Source organism: Cheilinus undulatus, linkage group 17 (assembly GCF_018320785.1).
Source record: "Cheilinus undulatus linkage group 17, ASM1832078v1, whole genome shotgun sequence".
Classification (NCBI taxonomy): Eukaryota; Metazoa; Chordata; class Actinopteri; order Labriformes; family Labridae; genus Cheilinus; species Cheilinus undulatus.
In genome coordinates this window covers 14,446,019-14,466,155 of record NC_054881.1, presented here as the reverse complement: position 1 = coordinate 14,466,155, position 20,137 = coordinate 14,446,019, and the positions used below count along the sequence as shown (strand labels likewise).

Genomic DNA, 20,137 nt, shown 5'->3' with positions numbered 1-20,137 from the left:
ATTACCACGTGCAATACAAATAACTGTTGTTTTGTTTTTAATTATCAGTTTGTACTCATTTTAGATCAGTATATGGTTTGTTTTATTTTGATACACTGCTTTACAGTATTTTTAACATGTTTATCTTGAATAGTTCGATTAATAGGCTTGTTTCATGAGCCTTATTTTTCATTTAACCATGAACAGAGCAAGATGTGCTTAGCGAGTCACATTATTAACAAACTCAATTTCCCAGAAACCTCCTTGGCGTTGCGTTGCGGTCACCAGGAAGCAAACTTTGTACAGAGTTCGCTTAGATTTAACCGCAGAGTACACCGCCGGCCGCCCTGCTTGGTGGAGTTGTTTTCTGTATAAAATAGGGGACAATGTGGGGTTTGCTGGTTGAGCTGGTGAACTTACATCTTTGTCTAGACCAAAGTACGCCAGAGTCGAACCGGTAGGCAACATGTAGAGCTTAAATTCACATTTTTTCCGTATTCTTTAGAGTGATACCATACGTATCCACCAAAAATATAACCAAACTTAGCGTAATAACTAAATGCAGCTGCATAATCAACGTGTTAGCCTTAACCACTGATAACACTACACTCTTCTGCTCAGTATTAGTTATTTAGCATCTATTGCTCCTCTAACGGCCAGAGCAACACCACCTGACGTATATTACCGAACGCACACCACCTCCTAACGTTCACTCTGTGGCAGTACCAGCTCTTCGCCCTGAGTCCTGTCCACAACAATCAAAGGTAAGTGTCATGCCAACTGTGGTCAAAGGGTACTTTTGAAAAACACTCTTCATGCGAATGCTATGACATTATAGCTGCTATATCAGCTACTTCAGGCTGTCTGACATGACCAAAAAAGCATTGCTGCTAGCATCTTGCTAACGCATTTTACTTATACTCTCCTGTAATTCGTTTGTTATTAAATGATAGAGTCACTGTACTTACTATTCGTACGTGATAAAAAATCACAAAAGGAACGCAGCTAATCCCGGTTTATGCTTTTACATTGGCACTTCATGGAGCAATTCACCTTTTGGACTTGGAATTATCTTTGGCGTTGCTTCAAAGTTTAAAGTCTACATTGTCACTGCCACAGCAGGTACATGTGCTGTTTGCAGACTAGACCTAAGGCTTCTAGTACTTTTAGAAAGAAGAGGGCTAACTTTTCTAAAGGAAACTTAGAACTAAAGTTAGACCTCCTGCTTTTGTGTTCAGGACTGGCATGATTTGGTGTGTCACTATAAAGGGGTTATAGTTGAATTTATCACGATATACAGCGATATATATCGCGTTAGATTGCTGCATTGATAGGTTTGTTGTTTTTTTGTGTAAGCATTAACTACGTGTTATCTCTATCTAAAGTAGCAATCTATTTGGCAGGATTTTAGTATTACAACTTGAGTTTAATGACCTCTAATGATTTGGCAATGAACTGTTAAAATGTATGAGTGTTAGGATAGAGGGTGATATTTAAAAACATAAGAGTCACAACTTTTAAGAAGCATCACTGGATATATAATCAAAAATGAGTGTATAAAAGATACTTTCAGTTGATTTTTTTTTACTGCAGTAGCAGCTTTAAAAATATGTGTATTTTAATAGTAATTAGTGTTAATAAGGGTTAATCTCAGCCAGGGGAATGGGAAAATAATCTTTTGACAATAACAGAGTAAAGAGGGGATGTGGCGTGTAAACACAGCCTTAGGTATTGTCCTGACAGGCAGTAGGGTTACCAGGAGCCTCTAGTTGTGCTGTGCTTGTCCCAAGGACTCAAAAACTGTCTGCGGTCTCCGTGGACATCACCAGGGGTGGAAAGGCCCGGACATAAAAAACTGCAGTTGAGCTTGACCTTGGCTATCACCTGTGTGTTGAGGTCTGTTGAGATTGACTCTTTCTGCCCTCCACCCCTCTCTGCCGTGGTTGTGGCCAGAAGGCCCCATGCTGAATCCTTAGCACCCTACATGCCTAAAACTTACGCATATGACTGTACATGTTTTTATATGTATTTAGTAACATATACAGCATTGGTAAGTTGTAAAACTTGTTCAAAGGGCTGCAATTTCAGATTGTTTTTTGGTCTTTCTGTACTTGGTGGACTGAAATATTGCATATCTCTGGAAAATGTTTTGTTTTAATACATAGAACATCGTGGCGAATCTGAAAAATAACCTGTGACTCACATTTTCTGAGATACCTCAGGGTTGAAAAAAAGACTGAGCCGACTGATATCAAGTGTTCTTACACCTTCTACAGAGACTACCAGTTTCACCTCTTTGTTTTCCCTCAACTATGCATTCATGTGCAGTATTTTAGAAACATTTTCAAATCTTTCATTTTGAAGGGATTTTTTTTATTCGTGGGTGTATCAACAGTCACAATGCTTATAGAGATCAAATGATTTTGATGCTATCTTGTTACTTGAGCAACAAAAATGGAAGTCCTTGGCACCTTAAAATGGCTAAATTCTCCTTTCACTCACCAAAAATGCATCACTTGTGAAGAAATGAAGTATTTTGAAACACATTCCTCTTTGATATTTTAATTCCAGTCTATTATTTTCTGTGTTCATAGGGCAGTAAAGAGAAAATCAGACTTTGGACTTTTGGTCAGACAAACAGCTGATCTAGAGACATCACCTTTTGCTCTGGTAAGAGAAATAGGCTGTCTCAATGTTTTGGGATTCAAAAGTCATAATATACGATCAGCATAATTACTGGAAGACTTATGATGTTGAATTCTGCATTAACTCTTGTATTTTCTTGGCATATTCTTTGTATTCTTCTCCCTTGCAGTCCTTTCATCATGGCCCTTGCAGGAGTCAGAGTTATCGAGCTGGCCGGTTTAGCTCCAGCGCCGTTCTGCGGTATGATCCTGGCAGACTTTGGAGCCAAGGTGATCCGTGTGGATCGGACAAAGGTGGCTATGTCTTTGGACACACAAGGGCGGGGGAAACGGTCTGTGGCTATCAACCTGAAATCATCAGAGGGTGTCGCTGTGCTCAGGAAGCTCTGTGTCCAGTCTGACGTGGTCCTTGAGCCGTACCGCAGAGGTCAGACCATAAACACAATGAGAAGCAACCTTATGATAAATGACTGAAATATCAGTTAGTGATGAGTAGAAGTGATGTGGCTTGTTTTATCAGCTATGTGCTCTCTCTGAAGTTATGGTGTAAAATCCGCACTAAACACGATGAGGAAACCATTAAGTTTGCTACATTAGTTGTTTAATTCTCTACATACATAAACATCAAGTATACTCAATATATCGCCCAGCCCTAGTTGACGGGATGCTATACGGCCTGGAAAACCTATGAACATTCACCTTAACTCCCACCACAAAGCAAAGGTCAGATAAAAAAGAAAAGAAATGTAGTAACTGAAAGAAAATGTGATCAGATTTTCATTAATCATGGATGATAGTATAAATGAACTTCTCTCTGCCCATTCAGGTGTGATGGAGAAGCTGGGTCTCGGTCCACACGAGCTGCTAAAGGAAAACCCTCGTCTCATCTACGCTCGTTTGACTGGGTACGGCCAGAGTGGATCTTTAGCCAGTGCTGCTGGACATGACATCAACTACCTCGCCATGTCAGGTAACAACACATACAACTGGTTTTCCAGTACTCTGTGAGTGTCCATGTACTGTTAAATGCACTTTTGACTACTAAACAAAAGGTGAACTTCTGGCACGTTTAGTGTCTGCCTTAATAAACTAAGTGCTTATCTCTTCATTTTTTTGGTTCAGTTTTTCTTGAGTGGGCATTAGAAACACGGTTAATTAAAGCTTCAACTTTGCAAAGCATCAATCCATTATGAAAGGTGTTAACACTGCTGATACCAAATCTGTAAAATCTGTTCATAATTGAATTAAGTTAGCATTCTCTGGTATTATCAGAGAACAGCAAAAACATCAGTTTTGCAATGTTAATAGATTTGAGTTCTTAGAGACCACGATGAATTAGATAACTCTAAATTCTCTGCCCGGTTCTCCTTTCTTTCCTCTGCCCTATGTGAGTAAAGGCATAAAAAGGCCCAAGATAATCAATTTAGAAGAAAAGCAAATCACTACAAAGGAAAACATTGCTGTGAACCTTAAATTAGGAGTGTATTATACAAACCAAATGACTGTTAATAAGCCGCACAATTACTTTTAGCAAAGTTTAGTTTTTATAAAGCTTTTTCTGTCCATTACAGAGCCACTTCTCATTAAAACTAGCACATTCTAAAACCATCCAGTTTTGATTTCCTCTAACCCCTCTAATGAAAACCAATTACACTGTCTTTTTCCCAAAACTCAACAACAAATAAACAGAAAATTGTACCAAATAAGTTTAGCTATTAAGAAAATAAAACAGAACAATACAGTGTGCAGAACATTTAACAATCAGGAGGAGGCACAAGTTCATGCATGACCACGAGACTGAGTCTTTCATGAGAGCTGTTTCTGTTTGAGTTGAAATGACCCCAGTCTGGATCCAGTTTCAGCTCTGCAGGTACAAGGAACCATTAACTGATTGGGGTCATTTGGCATTTGCAACAGACTGGCACTGTTTTTTTCTTTGGGTCTGGTGGGCATATCACGCTAATATGAAACATGTTTTTTCCCTTCTTTCCTGTAGTTGTGCCAGTGTTCATTTTGACAGCTATTTTTAATTTTAGTGTCATTCTTAGTCTTTAGATTAAATGCTTTTTAATTTTAATCACCTTTAAGTCATTTCTAACCTCTATAAGTTTAAGTCAACAAAAGCTCAAAAACATTTTAGTCTAGTTTTAGTCCATAAAAACTCCTCACATTTTAGTCTTTACTTTTAGTCCAAGCATTTATTCTTTTGCCTGAATCTGGTACTAAATCTTGGTAGTGTGTACTCTGCACTTTGCCAAATCTGGGGTCCCTGCTTTCTATAGCTGAGAAGCAGAAGAGACTCTGATGCAATGTTTTTTCACAGATTTACTCACAGTGGAGAAATATGGATTTTTAATGTCCAACGAAAGCTAAATGACATTTTAGTCCCATTTTAGTCATCTTCATGAAAAATACATGCCATTTTTGTCAATTCTAGTCATCACAGATCAGTCTTTGTCTAGTGTTAGGCTAGTTTTTCTCATGGAAAAAAAGGCTGTCATCGAAAAAAATGCTTAATTTGTTTCGCATCAACGGTTAATTTATTGCAAATAGTTCATCATCATCTTCATATCATTAACACAATTTCTTAAATATTACTTGCAGCTAATTTTTTCATATGTAGTGCAGGCTTACTCTGTAACTTCTGTATTCAAAGCAAATTCAAGAATGCCCTTAAAAACATAAACACTTGACATCTTGCTTGATCTTAAGGTGATAAAAACAATGACTACACACAATAAAAGGTCTTGTGCCTATATGTTACACCCTATAGTTACCACTAGAGTGCGATACAGATTACCCTAATGTATGGATATTTTCATAGCCGTTGTATGGCACTGAAATACAAGTCACAGTGTCTTATTACCATTCAAACCTCATGAAATAATACAAAAAACATGTTTTCAAAGTTTGTTGGTTTCAAGCTTTATTTCGTCCTTGGAGTTGTGCTCTGAAAGCTCTTTCCATGTGAAGTCCCTCTGGATTTCAGCTGTTGATGTGTTTGTGTTATACGGTTTTGCTGCAAACTCTGTGTCTACTAAAGATAGAAATTCCTTGATGAAACATCAAAACCGGGACATCTTCAGCTCTGTATGCTGACTCGGGCAAAAGAGGACACACGACTGGATGAGTTCAAAGCCCTTTCAACGCATACATCACACAGCTGATCAAAATACAAAGTGAACAGCATCAATCTTTAATATCCATCTTTGATAAAGGAATGCCCCCCCGAAACCTTGTTGGTTACAACATTCCCCCCTTTCTTTCTCCTTTTTTATCCCTGTTTCTTCTTTCAGTTTATTGAGCACACGCCGTCCAAATAAGAAAAGTCATTTTCAGAGATACCTGACACAGTGGGTTTTCTTTTTTTTCTGTGACATCCTGAGGGGAGATGAAATAAGAAAATGTTGAAAAATAACCTTTAAAAGTGGCAAACAGACCAAAAAGCCCTGTGCAAAACTGTTAAAGTTACATGCTGGTTTGAAGGGATTCTTGGGGGGGTTGAGGTGGTATTGCATCAGCTTCCAGCATGGTCTCCATCTGAAGAAACAGGTTTGAGTTCCTTCCCTTAAGCTGAGCTGTATTTCAAGGAAATGTCCTACATACATAAACACTCTTAAATCCCATGAGAAAAGGCCATTAAAGTGAAGACAAAGCAGTGAAAAAAATCTATAAATATCACATAGAAGTGTTCACTCTCATTTATTTAAATACGGTCTTTTTAGTCCCTGTGTGTCCTTCTAAACATTCAACTAGAAAAGGAAGCTGGCTTTTTCAAACAAACAAGGACATATAAGGTCAATATAATTTGCCTATTTTGACAAAAAATAACTTTGATGTCAAAGTGAAAACATATTTCTACAAAGTAATGTCAATTAAATAAAAACATGCAATGTAAAATAAGAGACTGCATAAATACTCAACACCTTCTAGTCATCTTCAAGTGGACGCTGCAGTTTTACTCTATTCTTCTTTGCAAAACTGCTCAACCTCTGTCAGTTTGCATAGGGATCAGGATTGAACAACCCTTTAAGTCCAGCCACAAATTCTTTATTGAGGTCTGGGCTTTGACTTGCCCACTCCAGAACATTCAGCTTGTTGTCTTTCAGCCATTTCTGTGTAGCTTTCCCTGAATGCTTCGGTTTAATGCTTCAGACTGAATATGATTGTCCTCCTGGATTTTGCCACATTTATTTTACCGTCGACCTTTACAAGCCTTACAGGACTGACTGCTGAGAAGCATCCCCACAGCATGATCCTTCCACCAGCGTGCTTCACAGTGGGGATGGTATGTTTGTGGTGATGAGCAGTGTTTGGTGTCTGCCAAACATAATGTTTTTTCAGATGGCCAAAAAGCACCATTTTGGTCTCATCAGACCAAGGATCTTTCTTCCACTTGAACATGGGGTCTGCTACAAACTCTAGTCGAGATTTAGTGAGTTTTATTCAACAGTTGCTTTCTTTTTGTCTCCCATGAAGCTTTGTTTGGGAAGAACCCAGGCAACATTTGTTGTATGCAGAGTCTCTCATCTCAGCTGCTGAAGCTTGCAACTCCTTCAAAGTAATCATAAGTGCACAGGTTGTGAGGACGGCCTGGTCTAGGTAGATCCTTCCATTTCCCTTGGAAATATTTTTTTATCCAATTCCCTGACTTCTAGACACAGGTGTGTTTATATTATAATAACTGAGACACATACACTGTGCTCAGGTGCTCCCCATTTCAGTAGTTGTGAGGCTACTAACATAAATTGGCTGGACCTCTGTTGAATGAGGTCAGTCACTTTAAAAGTGGTAAATATTGATGCAGTAACTTATTTTACATTACGTATTTTTGTTTAATTGACATTACTTTGTAGAAATTATTTTTCACTTTGACATAAAGAGATTTTTTTGGTCAAAAAAGCCAAATTATACTGACCATTATTGATTTGTAAAATCAATAAAAGAGTCATCAAATGGGATGAAAACTTTTTATACGCACTGGAGGTCTGAAATCAGCTCAGAATTGGCTATCTTTGTGATGACTTGTTGCTTAGCAATCACAGCTGAACAGGCTAAGAACTGTTCTGCTTCTGCTCACCAGTCACTTGACACATCTTTAACCCTTAATGTTGACATATACTGTACCTCATATCTTACCTTGCAAGGGTATTGGGTTTCTGTCACCAGGCAGATCCATCTTGCAAAGCTACAAGCTTAATCGCTTGTTTCTCATGCAGTTTTAGCAATTTTGTTTCCAAGGGCGCTTACAAGGTACTTTATTTTGAAGTGGTGTTGTTTTAGGTATTTGTCAGTAGAAAGTGTATTATCTACAGGAGATCCTGGTCAAAATGGTGCAGTTTGGTGCAAAATTGCTAAAAGGCTACACTCTCCTTCAGACAGGGCCATTTAAATCACATAATTTAGCTACTTTAGAGAACTGATGTAAAAATCAATGCCAGCTTAGTTATGTGGTTCATTTAGAATTTGTTGGGCACTTTGTGTTTTGTAGCATAAATTTGCCAAGAATTTATGTTCTTCCACCTGCAGCACTCTGGGTCCACAGCACATAAATGTTGCCTAGTAACTCATGGTTATGTGAATTTTAGAACCAGTGCATTCTGGTTTAAAGATTGTCCAGTGTCCAGGTCTGTCCATTTCCTCTATCTCTCTCCACCATAAAGCCTTCAATACTTTTTGTGTAACAGTTTTGTCCCCCCCTTTTCTTTTAGGCCTTTTATCCCGGCTTGGTCGCAGTGAGGAGAAGCCGTACGCACCACTGAACCTGGTGGCAGACTTCGCAGGTGGTGGTCTCACCTGCGCTCTAGGGATTGTCATGGCTCTGCTGGAAAGGACAAAATCAGGGAAAGGACAGATCATTGATGCGAGCATGGTGAGTGTATTTGCAATGTCAGATGCGTGATCAGAGATTGGGTTTTTGAGTCAGCAGCAGAAATAAGGAGCACACTTCAACTGTTGAACAGAGCATTTTATTTTAAAGATGGTATCAGTGAGTGGGTAATGTTACAGGGTCGGTTCGAGGATCTTACTGGAAAAAAGTAATAAAGGTAACAGCTCAACAGAAGCTACCTTAGCAACTTCTTAGCAACCCTAAAGAGGAAGCATAGCCTCTGCCAATTTACCCAAACAACTGTTAATAGCAATTCAAGAAAAAAACACACACCTAACAATCAATTTGACAGTGTTTCATACAAAAACACAAGTGCAAAAGAAGAACCAGCTGTGTTTCTTCCAATAAGTCACACAACACCTTGGGAAAGTTGAACAGTAAGCTCTGGCATCCCAGCACCATCCCCTGTCATGCTAGCTCCCACTCCCCATAAAATTCACCCACAGAACTTTTCTGTGCCCTTACATTGCACCAGAAAACAACACTTCTTGATACAAAAATAACAGAGATAAAACACAAAAACAAATTGAAGAGTAGGACCTTGAGAAAAAAGGGAAAAGGAGTATGGCAAAAAAAAAGGGGGGTGGGGAGACGCTTGTTTAGGCTAGAGCTCACCCCTGCCAGAATAGGCTGCATGCACTGCATCCCGCCACTTCCCCATTTTTCTGTGGGAAAAGTTAGTAGAACAAAGGTGGGAGATACAGAATGTTGATGGAAAACCTAAAGTGAGTTAACTGTTAAGGCTAGTGTTGACCCTTGCATTGATTGGCAGAATGCCCTACATCCCAGTACTCCCCCATTTTCCTGGGGAAGCAGGAAGAGTCGGAAAGGTGCATTTTATTGATGGCATTTTGAATGCACAGAGATACCATGACAACATCCTGAGGCCCATTGTTGTGCCATTGAGCATGTTTGGGGTGCTCTGGATCTGGATAAGACAGCGTGTTCCAGGTCCTGCTGATATCCAGCAACTTCACACAGCCATTGAAGAGGAGTGGACCAACATTCAACAGGTCACAGTCAACAACCTGATCAACTCTGTTGTTGCACTGCTTGAGGCAAATGGTCACACCAGCCTTCCCCCTCCCCCCGGACCCCCCAATACAGTAAAACTGCACATTTTAGAGTGGCCTTTAATTGTGGCCAGCCTAAGGCACACCTGTGTAATAATCAAGCTGTCTAATCAGCATCTTGATATGCCACACCTGTGAGGTGGATGGATTATCTTGGCAAAGGAGAAGTGCTCAGTGACACAGATTCAGACAAATTTCTGAACCCTATTTGAGAGGAATAGACCTTTTGTGTACACAGAAAAAGTCTTAGATCTTTGAGTTCAACTCATGACAAATGGGAGCAAAAACGAAAGTGTTAGGTTTATATTTTTGTTCAATGTCCTTGCAGCATTTGTTGTGTTTAGCTATTTCGATTGCTTTTGTTTGATGTGTTCATTGCAAACAGCTGAAAGTGGGAATTTTTTCAGTAAATCTGATTTGCAAAGAGGGGTTAATAATTTTGATTGCAACTGTATGTAAATCCTTAGTTTGGGCACTCTTTGTAACTATGGATATTTTTGCTTTTTTAAAATTTCTTTATGTCCAGTGTAATCATAAGTAACATATTTGCTTACCTGACTTAATTTTCTCTTTCTTCTCTTAATTTCTCAGGTAGAAGGAGCAGCGTATGTAGGCTCATTCGTGTGGAAATCCTGTAGCATTGGTATGTGGGACCGTTCGAGAGGACAAAACCTGTTGGACAGCGGTGCTCCATTCTACGATACATACCAGACTTCAGACGGAAAGTACATGGCTGTGGGTGCCTTAGAGCCGCAGTTCTACATGCAGCTACTTCAAGGTTAGTATAATGGAAAAAAAACAGATTGGAGGCACCTCTCTAAATGTGATGATTGGAAGTGGTGGTTGAGAGTGTCAGACATGTATAGGCACCAAAATCACAAGAAAAGTGAAGTCACAGCAAGAGTGAAGTGTGTGATGAAAAATCCTCCTCTTCTCTCAATACCTATCTGTAAAGAAAAATGTGATGGATAGACAAGAAAGTAGATCTTTTGAACAACCACAATCAGATCTTAAAACTGAACCTCTGAATGAATTTGTGTGCACAAAGTTGCACCGATAAGCCATCACGTTATGACCACCTATGTCTCTTGTGCAATCCAACAGATCTCCCCAAAACTCTCCTTTTATGAAGATGTTACTCTGTTGAAATGTTTAGACAGAAGATGACGAGTACAACTGGTGAGCTCCTGTATAATACTTTAAGAATCTGGCCAGTCTAGCATACATTTAGGGATTTCTTGCTGAACAAACCTGCATTTTATGCATTTGGAATGCGCTACATAATCAATTTAAAGTCATACATTATACGAATAGTATGAAAGTATGCAGTTTCAAACACAGTCACAGAGAGAAAGTGAAGAGAAAAGGCCTAAGAAAGCAGCAAGATTGTTTTCTGGAAATCACTGCTTGGGCTCAGGAAAACTTCCAGAAATCATTGACTGTGAACACAGGTTGCCATGCCATCCACAAAGACAAGTTAAGCTGTATCATGCAAAGAAGAAGCCATATTTTGGGCTGGGTCAAAGCCAGTTATGAATTTCCCATGATACAACAATGGTTCTCTGGTTTTGTGAATCAAATTAATTCTAAATGCGTACCTTCAACCGTCAGCCTCGGAGGAGGGGGAGAGGGGACTCCATCATGGCTGCAGCTGCGTCTTAGGTGACGTTAGCCTCAGATTTTACACGGCTCTAACCTCTTTATCTGCCAAGATGGACTGTGAAAAGTTCTCCCAAACTTTGTAGTAGGTTAACCTGACACGCCAGATGGATGTGTGAAACACACCCATCTGGAAAAGCTTCAATAGGGAACGTTTGAGAAAAGGCAGAGCCTTTGAAAAAAACTTTGAGTGTGATTGGGTGAACGTTCTGACTGTCACATCTCTACGGGCCAATCAGAGCAACAAAACACATGACATAGTCACGCGAAACATGGCGACTATAGACATGTAAGTACTCGACTTTTGTCATTTTTGAAAAGAAAACAACTCACTGCTGTTCTTTGTTCTTCTTTCAACAAAGAAATGTTGTCAAGTTTTGATAAAACTGGCGCTTTAGCAGCATCCACACGAAGTTCTTACTCCATAACTGCACCAGCTCTTGCTGCTGCTTGTTTACGTCACGACTCTGCTGTGCCTGAAAGTACTGCCCCTCGTTGCTGATTGGTCCTGTCACTTTCTAACCGGGCCCAAACGGCTCAGATGGGAGTTTTGCAAGATGGATTTGCCAGTGAAAAACAAGGAAACAGGCGTATCCATCTGCTTTGCAAGGTTAGTAGTAGGTCCCATTGGTTAAAAAAGTTATCCAGTGCCGAAGTCCGTCTTGAAATCGGCAGGATAGACGCTAATAGCATACTTAACAAGCTAACTTACGGTTGTATGGTGATGTGTTCAAGTTGGCAGGGAAATTTTAGTGTTTAAAGAATGGGTATAAATATGTCAATATATCAATTAAAATAACCTCGTAATTCAAAAATGTATTTATTTATTTATTTTATTAATTAAAGACCTTTTGGAAGGAGTTACAGCATTATTAACTAGAAAAGAACTCAAAGAGCGCAGACCTCTGCCATTAGCCCTATCTCCCAATACAACAGAATCCTTTAAAAAATTCCTGGATCCAGACGTTGATCAGGATCACTCCCAAAATCTAATCAGTTCTTCCTTATTTCTGACATTTCCTGAAAATTTCATCAAAATCCATCCACAACTTTTTGAGTTATGTTGCTAACAAACAAACTAACAAACAAACTAACAAATGAACAAACCCACCCAATCACATAACCTCCTTGGCAGAGGTAATAATTTAAATGGAATTTATTCAGCCTATTTATTTTAATACAATTAAATAAATATAAAAATCCATTATTTGTTCGCTTTAATTACCGTATCAAAAACGTACCGAACCATGACTTCAAAACCGAGGCACGTACTGAACCGAAATTTTTCCGTACTGTTACACCGCTACATGATACTGATCTTATCATAACCCCAGTATACATACAGGATACAGGAGATTCTCACCAATACCCAGCCCTACTAACTTAAACTTCCACAAAGAGTTGTAGCAACTTTTCTAAGTTTTTGAAGGTTTCTTTGTAAGTCCTCTTTTACCACATGCAAGTCTGTTGTATTTCGTGTATTTTTTCTCTTTTAGGCTTGGAGCTGGACGCTGGAGAGTTACCCCCTCAGATGAGCTTCAGCGATTGGCCGGAACTGAGACGCATCTTCACAGAGCGTTTTGCCTCAAAAACCCAGGCGGAGTGGTCCGAGATTTTTGACGGGACCGATGCTTGCGTTACTCCCGTGTTGTCTTTTGACCAAGTCAGCTCACACCCACATAACAAGGAAAGGGCGTCTTTCATAAAGGACTCCAGAGGCACTGAAAGCCCCCGGCCTGCACCGGTTCTCTCTCGGACTCCTGCTGAGCCGTTCCTCGCCTCTGATCCAGGGACTGGAGAACACACAGCCGAGGTCCTGGAGGAATATGGATTCACATCAGCTGAGATAGAACGCATGCGAGCAGCAGGGGTGGTGGAGTGTAATGCTGTCAAAGCAAAGCTGTAAAGACAGTTACAGCATTGAAAAGACATCAGATTGATACTAGTAATTAATATGGATACAAAAACTAATCAAGATCAGCAACACCTTGCTGTTTTATCTGCCTTTTAAATGTCTGTTGGTTCTGGATAGACATCAAACGAAGGTTTTCTTTTGATTTAAAGCTAATTCAAACTGAGAAGCTTAGAAGAAAACGTCATAAGAGAGCATGAACACTTCTCCATCTCCACCATTTGCATTGATTTTCTTATACCAGACAATCATGATGGACCATTTTTGTCCGAGAGCAAAGCTTTTTCACTCAGTTAAATGTGCAAGACTTTTTATTGGTAACAGTGAGAAGTCATCTGTTGAGCACCATGGATTATATGGCTGCAACTTTTGTTAGTCATCTGAAAATGGTTATTGAGTGGAATACCTGCTGCATCTTTTCAAGTGCTCTTCCTGCCCTTTAAGTGTGTTACTTTGAAAGAAAAACAATCTTAGGAAAGCTTGAGACTTCTGCAAGTGTGTTGCAAAAGATATTTATGTCCACAGGTGGATGAATCACTGGAACATAAGGCTATCTGGTACAGCTTTGTTGTTATATGTGAAAATGAATGAATGGTATTAGTTATTTTCCAGCAAAGCGTGATGAGAAGGACCTTCTCGTTCACACACGGCAAAAATCAAAAACTCAACAGGTGTATTTTTCCTTTTTTCCAGTCAAAAAGCATCTCTCCTTTACATTTGCTACAGCACATATGCTCCTGGCAAATCTTAGTAAACACCTCATGTCAAGATATAAAGAGCAAAAAGTAATCATGGAAAGAGGCAGTCTTATTTATAGAGCACCATTCTATATCAGTATGCTGTCCATGGTTTAGTATGGACATGTGAGAGTTTTTTTTTCCTGGTTTTGACTTTAACTACTATTAAACAGGTCTTTTAACTGGCTTTGTTTGAGTGCAGGGAGTCTGTGTGCTGGGATGGGGAAACTCATCTCACCAAGTAAACACGCAATTCAGGATCTGTTTTTAGACTAGCCAAGCCCCAAATGTTTTTTTCTTAAAGTCCTGCCCTTCCCAAACACCTTGATAGCGAGCTTTACCAGATGAATGTGAAATATCCATGCAATGGATATATGAAACAGTCTATAGCCTGTCAGGTTAGGGGCAGCTGTTGAATCAAGCTGTCTAGTGATGTTGCCTAACCTGACATGCCAGGACTGTTTTATATCTCCATTGCATAGATATATTTCACATTCATCTGGGAAAGCTCCCATAGAAAGCGTTTAGGAAGGGCAGGACTTTTTCAAAAAATTCTCAGAAGGTGATTGGAGGAACGTTTTGTCTGTGACATTTGTGATGAGCCAATCAGAGCAACAAGACAAGATGACGTTCCGGTACTCTTGAGCTGACAGCCCACCGCTGCTGCAGATTGTTAATGGCAGAACTTCTCAGTGGATAAAATTGATGCCAAGACTGGTTGAAAGACGTCCAAAAATATCTTCTCTGCCAAAAATATCTTCTCTGCCAAGACAAGCTTTCAGAGTGGCTGTTTGCTTTTGTTTTTGAAATAAATTCAGTTCAGATTAAACTGCCACTTTGCCACAGTTTCATCCAAGCTAACAGCTACTGCAGCAGCAGCCATTGGATACACCAGCAGACCCCACCCATAACGATTGCAAACCTATGCGAAACAGAGAGGAGAAGAGGGAAAACATCTTTTTTTTTTTGTCATAAAAAGCTTTCAGTGTTGCCCTCTGACCTTGTTTTACTAAAGACATATTGTCCTGTTCTGACAAAACTGCTGCTGTGACTGAGTCTGAGCTAATCACTCCACCATGTCTTTTACACTTACATGTTATTTATACTGTACTGATGCATTGGAAAATGGAGACAATGGAAAATAATTATTATTTTTTGTGTTTTTCTTTAGTAAAAAAAATGAAATATTTCAAATAATTAAACTGTCATTTAAAGGGTTAAAATCCCAAAAATGATTGAATGTTTAGGAGTTTTGAGCAAGATTGAAGCTTCTTAAGTGATTTCTAGGAAAAAAAAACATAAAAAATATTGATCTATGATGATTTATCAGCAGTTTGTGTTCGTGTACATTCCTTGCCTTAATGGTGTCCAGAGGGTGCCTAATTTTAAATCTGATACACAATAAAAATGCTAATGCATCAAATTAGTTTTGTTGCTAATCTTTGGCATAGCTGAGATTCTTATCACTACTGAAGCCCCATCCCCCTACTATTATAATATGAGAAATAATTAATATTTTGTGTTTCTTGTATAACTATATAAGTATTATACACTTAAAAATTCAACTTTTGGGAAGACGGCAGTAAAAGAAATGTTCTGTGGCTGGTTTTAAAGAGCTAACAGATGTAGAAAGCCTTAGCTTCTCTGCTAGTGTGTTCCACAGGAGTTCAGCAGAAACTAAAAGCTCCCTCATCCTGTTTAGCTCCAATTCTGGGAACATCCAAATCCCTGTTGCGAGTAATTATTAAAAATAGATGCCAATTCAGCCAGAAAAATGGAGATGTACTTACCAGTCTCATTTCCACGCACTCAACAAGTAAGGTTTACTCACTGCTTTGGCCCGTTACTGAAAGCAATTGAAGTCATCAAAAATAAGATACCAGCAGCATAAATGGGTTACAAAAGGGCAGAAAAAAGGTCAAAAGCAGTTAAAAAGTGTCAAATATGGGTTAAAAGGGGCATAAATGGCTTTAAAAAATGGTTATAGGTTGGCAAAAATGGGTTTAAAGAGACCAAAATGGTATAGCAGAAAAATGTTGACAAAAAATGCCAAAAATGGGTTAAAGGTGTCAAAAATTGGCCTAAAAAAGTGCAGAGTGGCAAAAATGCTATAACAGCAGCAAGTGGGTAAAGAAAGGCAAAATGGGCAAAATAGGCAGAAAAATAGGAGAAAGCAGTTAAAAAGTGCCAAAAATGGGTAAAAAGTGGCATATGTTTGGGCAAAGGTAAAAAGTAAAAATGGGTTGAAAGAGACAAACATTGGATAGTAGCAACAATGGGCTGAGAAAGGCAAAAACAGGCAGGAAAAATAAGGAAAAATAGTTCAAAAAATGTGCCAAAAATGGGCAAAAGTGGAAAAAAATGTTTCAAAGAGACAAAAATGGGATAACAGCAGCATAAATGGGCTACGAAAGGACAAAAGGACAAAAGGACAAAAAAAAGGTCAAAAGTAGTTAAAAAGTGTCTATAATGGGTAAAAAAAAAGAGAAAAAAATTAGAGAACTACAGCAAAAAGTGGGAAAAAAATATGTTACAAGTGGCAAAAATGGATTTAAAGAGACTAAAATGGGATAGTAGAAAAAATGGTGACAATGCCAAAAATGGGTTAAAGTTGGCAAAAAGTGGCAAAGATGAGATTAAAGAGATGAAAATGGGATAAGATCAGCACATGTGGGCTAAGACAGGCTAAAAGGGCAGAAAGGGGCAGAAACAAGGTGAAAAGCATTTAAAAAGTGACAAAATGGGTAACAAGTGACAAAAAATGGCTGAAAAACATGGTGAAAAGTGGTTTTAGGGTGGCAAAAAATGGTTTAAAGGGACAAAATGGGCAGAAAAAATTGTGACTTAAAAGTGACAAATTTGGTCAAAAGTGGCAAAAAATAGAGCAAAAAGTGGCAAAAAAGGGTTCAGCTCCAAAATGAGTTGACAGTTAGCCAGGACTCCAGCATCCACGCTACTGATCCACCGCTGGTGCATTGATATCATTGATTATCATTGGCGGCTGGATAACTCAGTGGTTTACATTGTTGACTGTGGTATAGGAGAGTGGGGGTCCAAATCCAGGTCACAGCTCTAGTGACCAGTGTCGGCTCTTGGGCAAGGTCCTTAATGCCAGGAACACCTGTTCTAGATGTAAGTCGCTTTGGATAAAAGCGTCTGCTAAATGACGTTGTAACATTGTTATATTAATAAGTCACATCTGGGGAGGGCCCTTTTCCTGGGTTTTTCAGGGGCCCAGCCAATTCTGTGGGCAGGCCTGAGTGCAGGTGGTTTTTATGAGCTTCAATCGAATATTGCAACAGAAAAAAAAAGTATAAATGAAGATGAAGCTGCATCGAAACATAGAGGGCCACAGGGAATGTCTGATCCATTTCTCTCTCTCTCTCTTTCTCTTTATAAAAAAAGAAAAGTCTCAAATGAGCCAGTTACAAATGAAGGCATCCTTTCCTCATGTCTGCTGCCATGTGAATTTCACACTGAAGGGATTTGAAATGAAACACTCCAGTCACAAAAATGGAATCACAAAGTTAAAATGAAATATATCTCAACTGGATCTCAACTGGATCTATAGGACTTGTTTGGTAAAGAGCACACGTGCTCTTTACCACTGATATTACAAAACAAACAGCAGAAGTGTGTTCCAAAAGATAAATGTATGTTTAATTTCCTTCGTTCCACTCATGGTCATGTTCACGGTTTTTCACAAATGAAAAGATAATCACACAATTTGATCACATTTCTCAGAGAGCAGCAGGGAGATGAACAATCTTACTTTGCCAGCCACTAAGTCAAAACCCAAGTGAACAATCGATAGTCTGTCAATTTGTAATGACCTAGCAACCGTTATTACAGTAACACAAATAGAAACACATTTCAGAGTCCTTGGGCCTCATTCACCAACTGTTCTAAAGGAGAAATTAGTTTCTAAAAGCCACTTGTGAAGTTTTTAGCAGACTGATGATGTCCCAAAGTTTTCTGAACTGTGATTATTCTGAGCCGAGGACAAAATCTGTGAGCACTCGAGAGCGCTCTTATGTCCATTAAAACACTGATATGACAGGAAAGATGCTGAATTTTTCCATTATCAGTACTTTGACATGCTATATTTGGAAAAAAAAGCATAGAGTCCATCCAGAAAGTATTCCGATGAGACTTAAAAGGAATTTTTTTCAACTGTAGCATCAGGCTGCAACACAACTAAATTGAAAAAAAGTGATGGTGGTCTGAAAACTTTCAGAATATGTTACTGTATGGGCTGTATAAAGTTGCCTTGGTTAACACATTTGCCTCACAACAAGGAGGTTCTTGGGTTGAATTCTGGTGTCTCGCTCTCTGTGGAGTTCACATGTTCTCCCTGTGCATGTGTGTGTGAGTTCTCTGCGGGTGCTCAGGCTTCCTCCCACAGAACAAAAACATGCCCATTAGGTTGATTGGTGACTCTAGCTACAATAGGAGTGTCAGTATGCCTGATTGTTTGTCTCTACATGTCAGCCCTGTGATTGGCTGGCACCCAGGGTGTACCCCACCTCTCACCCAGTGACAGCTGGGATTGACTTATAATAATGACTGTATTATGTACCCTGCAACCCCAAATAGGACAAGTGGTGATAGAGATGAATAAATGGACTTTACTGTTTCTAACTTGGCATCCAGTTTGTCATGATTTAAATATTTTAATTCTTTTGACGTCTCTCTACTTCTCTTCATGATCCTGTGCAGCTATGCATGTGTGCGCCCCAGCCTCATGCCCTTAAATGGATATTTAATGGACTTTTTCCTATGCTAATTAGGAAAAACCTGCACAAGCTTCCAGCTTGTAAGGACACAGTAATGATAAGTGCAACAATCTGGGTGCTTTACTCCTTTCTGCTCCTTTTCTGGGTGAAAACATTCCATAAAACTGAATGGCAGGGTAAGATGATGGTTTTGGTGATTCAAAAGCTTAAAATAAGAAAAGCATAGAGTTTAATGGTTATTAGGAGCCTAAATCCAGTGGCCAGTGAAATTAACATAAAAATCATAACTCCTATGAACATGGACTTTCCAAACAAGCCCATCTTGTGACAGGGGATATCATAAACTGACATTACCTCTGTATTTTAACCATGTTTAAAGAGCTGTTTTAAACATTTATATGGTAGCAGGTGGGTGAAACATCTGTTAGCAGGCAGCAGTCTACAGCTCCTGCTGTTTCTTTTATTGATACAATAAATGTATGTGTGTTGGATCAGTAGCATTGGCATTCTGACTAAAAGGTCCCTCATTTTGCAGCTGAAAAGTGTGTCAAGCTATAACTGGGCTCTGATGTTGGAATGATTTATCTGTGGTCCTTTTTTAACCACTTTCACCACTTTTTCCATCCATTATGGCCACATGTTTTTGCCACTTTTAACCAATTTTTGCTGCTTTTGTCCCATTTTTGCCACTTTCATTTATCACTTTCTGCCCTTTTTTGCCCCTTATTCAACCCATTTCTGCCACTTTTTAACCATTTTTTGCCCATATCTTCCTTTTTTTTGCAACTATTTGCCTACTTTGCCATTTTCTCCCATTTTGCCACTTTTTGTCTATTTTTGCCACTTTTCACCCATTGTTCTGCATTTTCTAAAAACTTACTTGCTACTATTATCCCATTTTTACCTTGTTCAACCCATTTCTGGACCTTTTTTAAACAACCATTTGCATGTTTTTGCCCCTTTCTGTAACATCTTTTTTCAACTTTCTGCCTCCTTTACTTTTTGCCACTTTCATTCAATGTTTGCCCTCATTTCTGCCATGTTTTATTCAACTTTTGCCTGTATCTGCAAATTTTCTGCCCTTGTTTGCCATTTTCCATTGCCACCATTTTCCCATTTTTGCCTTATGTTACCCATTTCTGGGACTTTTAAAAACTTTTTGCCCCTCTCTGCAGCATCTTTCGCCTACTTCAGCAGCTATATTTGACACTTTTGTCGATTTTTGCCCCTTTTTGCTGCATTTAACCAATTTTTTACCACTTTCTGCTTGTTTCTTGCCTTGTTTTCTCGATGTTTTGCCACTTTTCATCCATTTTTTTCACTTTCAGCTCATTTTGCCCATTTCTTTCACCTTTTGCCCTTTTGTTGCCACTTTTCACCCATCTGTGCCATTTTTCTTCCATGTTAACCCATTCTTGACAATTATCCACCTTTTTTCTCTCTCTCTTTTGACAATTATTCAGTTATTCACTATATTTCTGAAAAAGTTGTCACAGTTTCCTTAAT

General features: G+C 39.0%; 1 protein-coding gene across 1 annotated transcript; it reads left to right on the top strand.

The window, feature by feature from the left end:
- The first annotated feature begins 331 nt into the window (after positions 1-331).
- Positions 332-15,897, top strand: amacr (alpha-methylacyl-CoA racemase). Its single transcript, XM_041810068.1, has 7 exons — positions 332-743; positions 2,574-2,649; positions 2,795-3,051; positions 3,451-3,594; positions 8,336-8,496; positions 10,179-10,365; positions 12,743-15,897. The coding sequence occupies exons 3-7, from the start codon at positions 2,805-2,807 to the stop codon at positions 13,150-13,152; spliced, it is 1,149 nt and encodes a 382-aa protein (XP_041666002.1). The 5' UTR covers positions 332-743; positions 2,574-2,649; positions 2,795-2,804; the 3' UTR covers positions 13,153-15,897.
- The last annotated feature ends 4,240 nt before the right edge of the window (positions 15,898-20,137 follow it).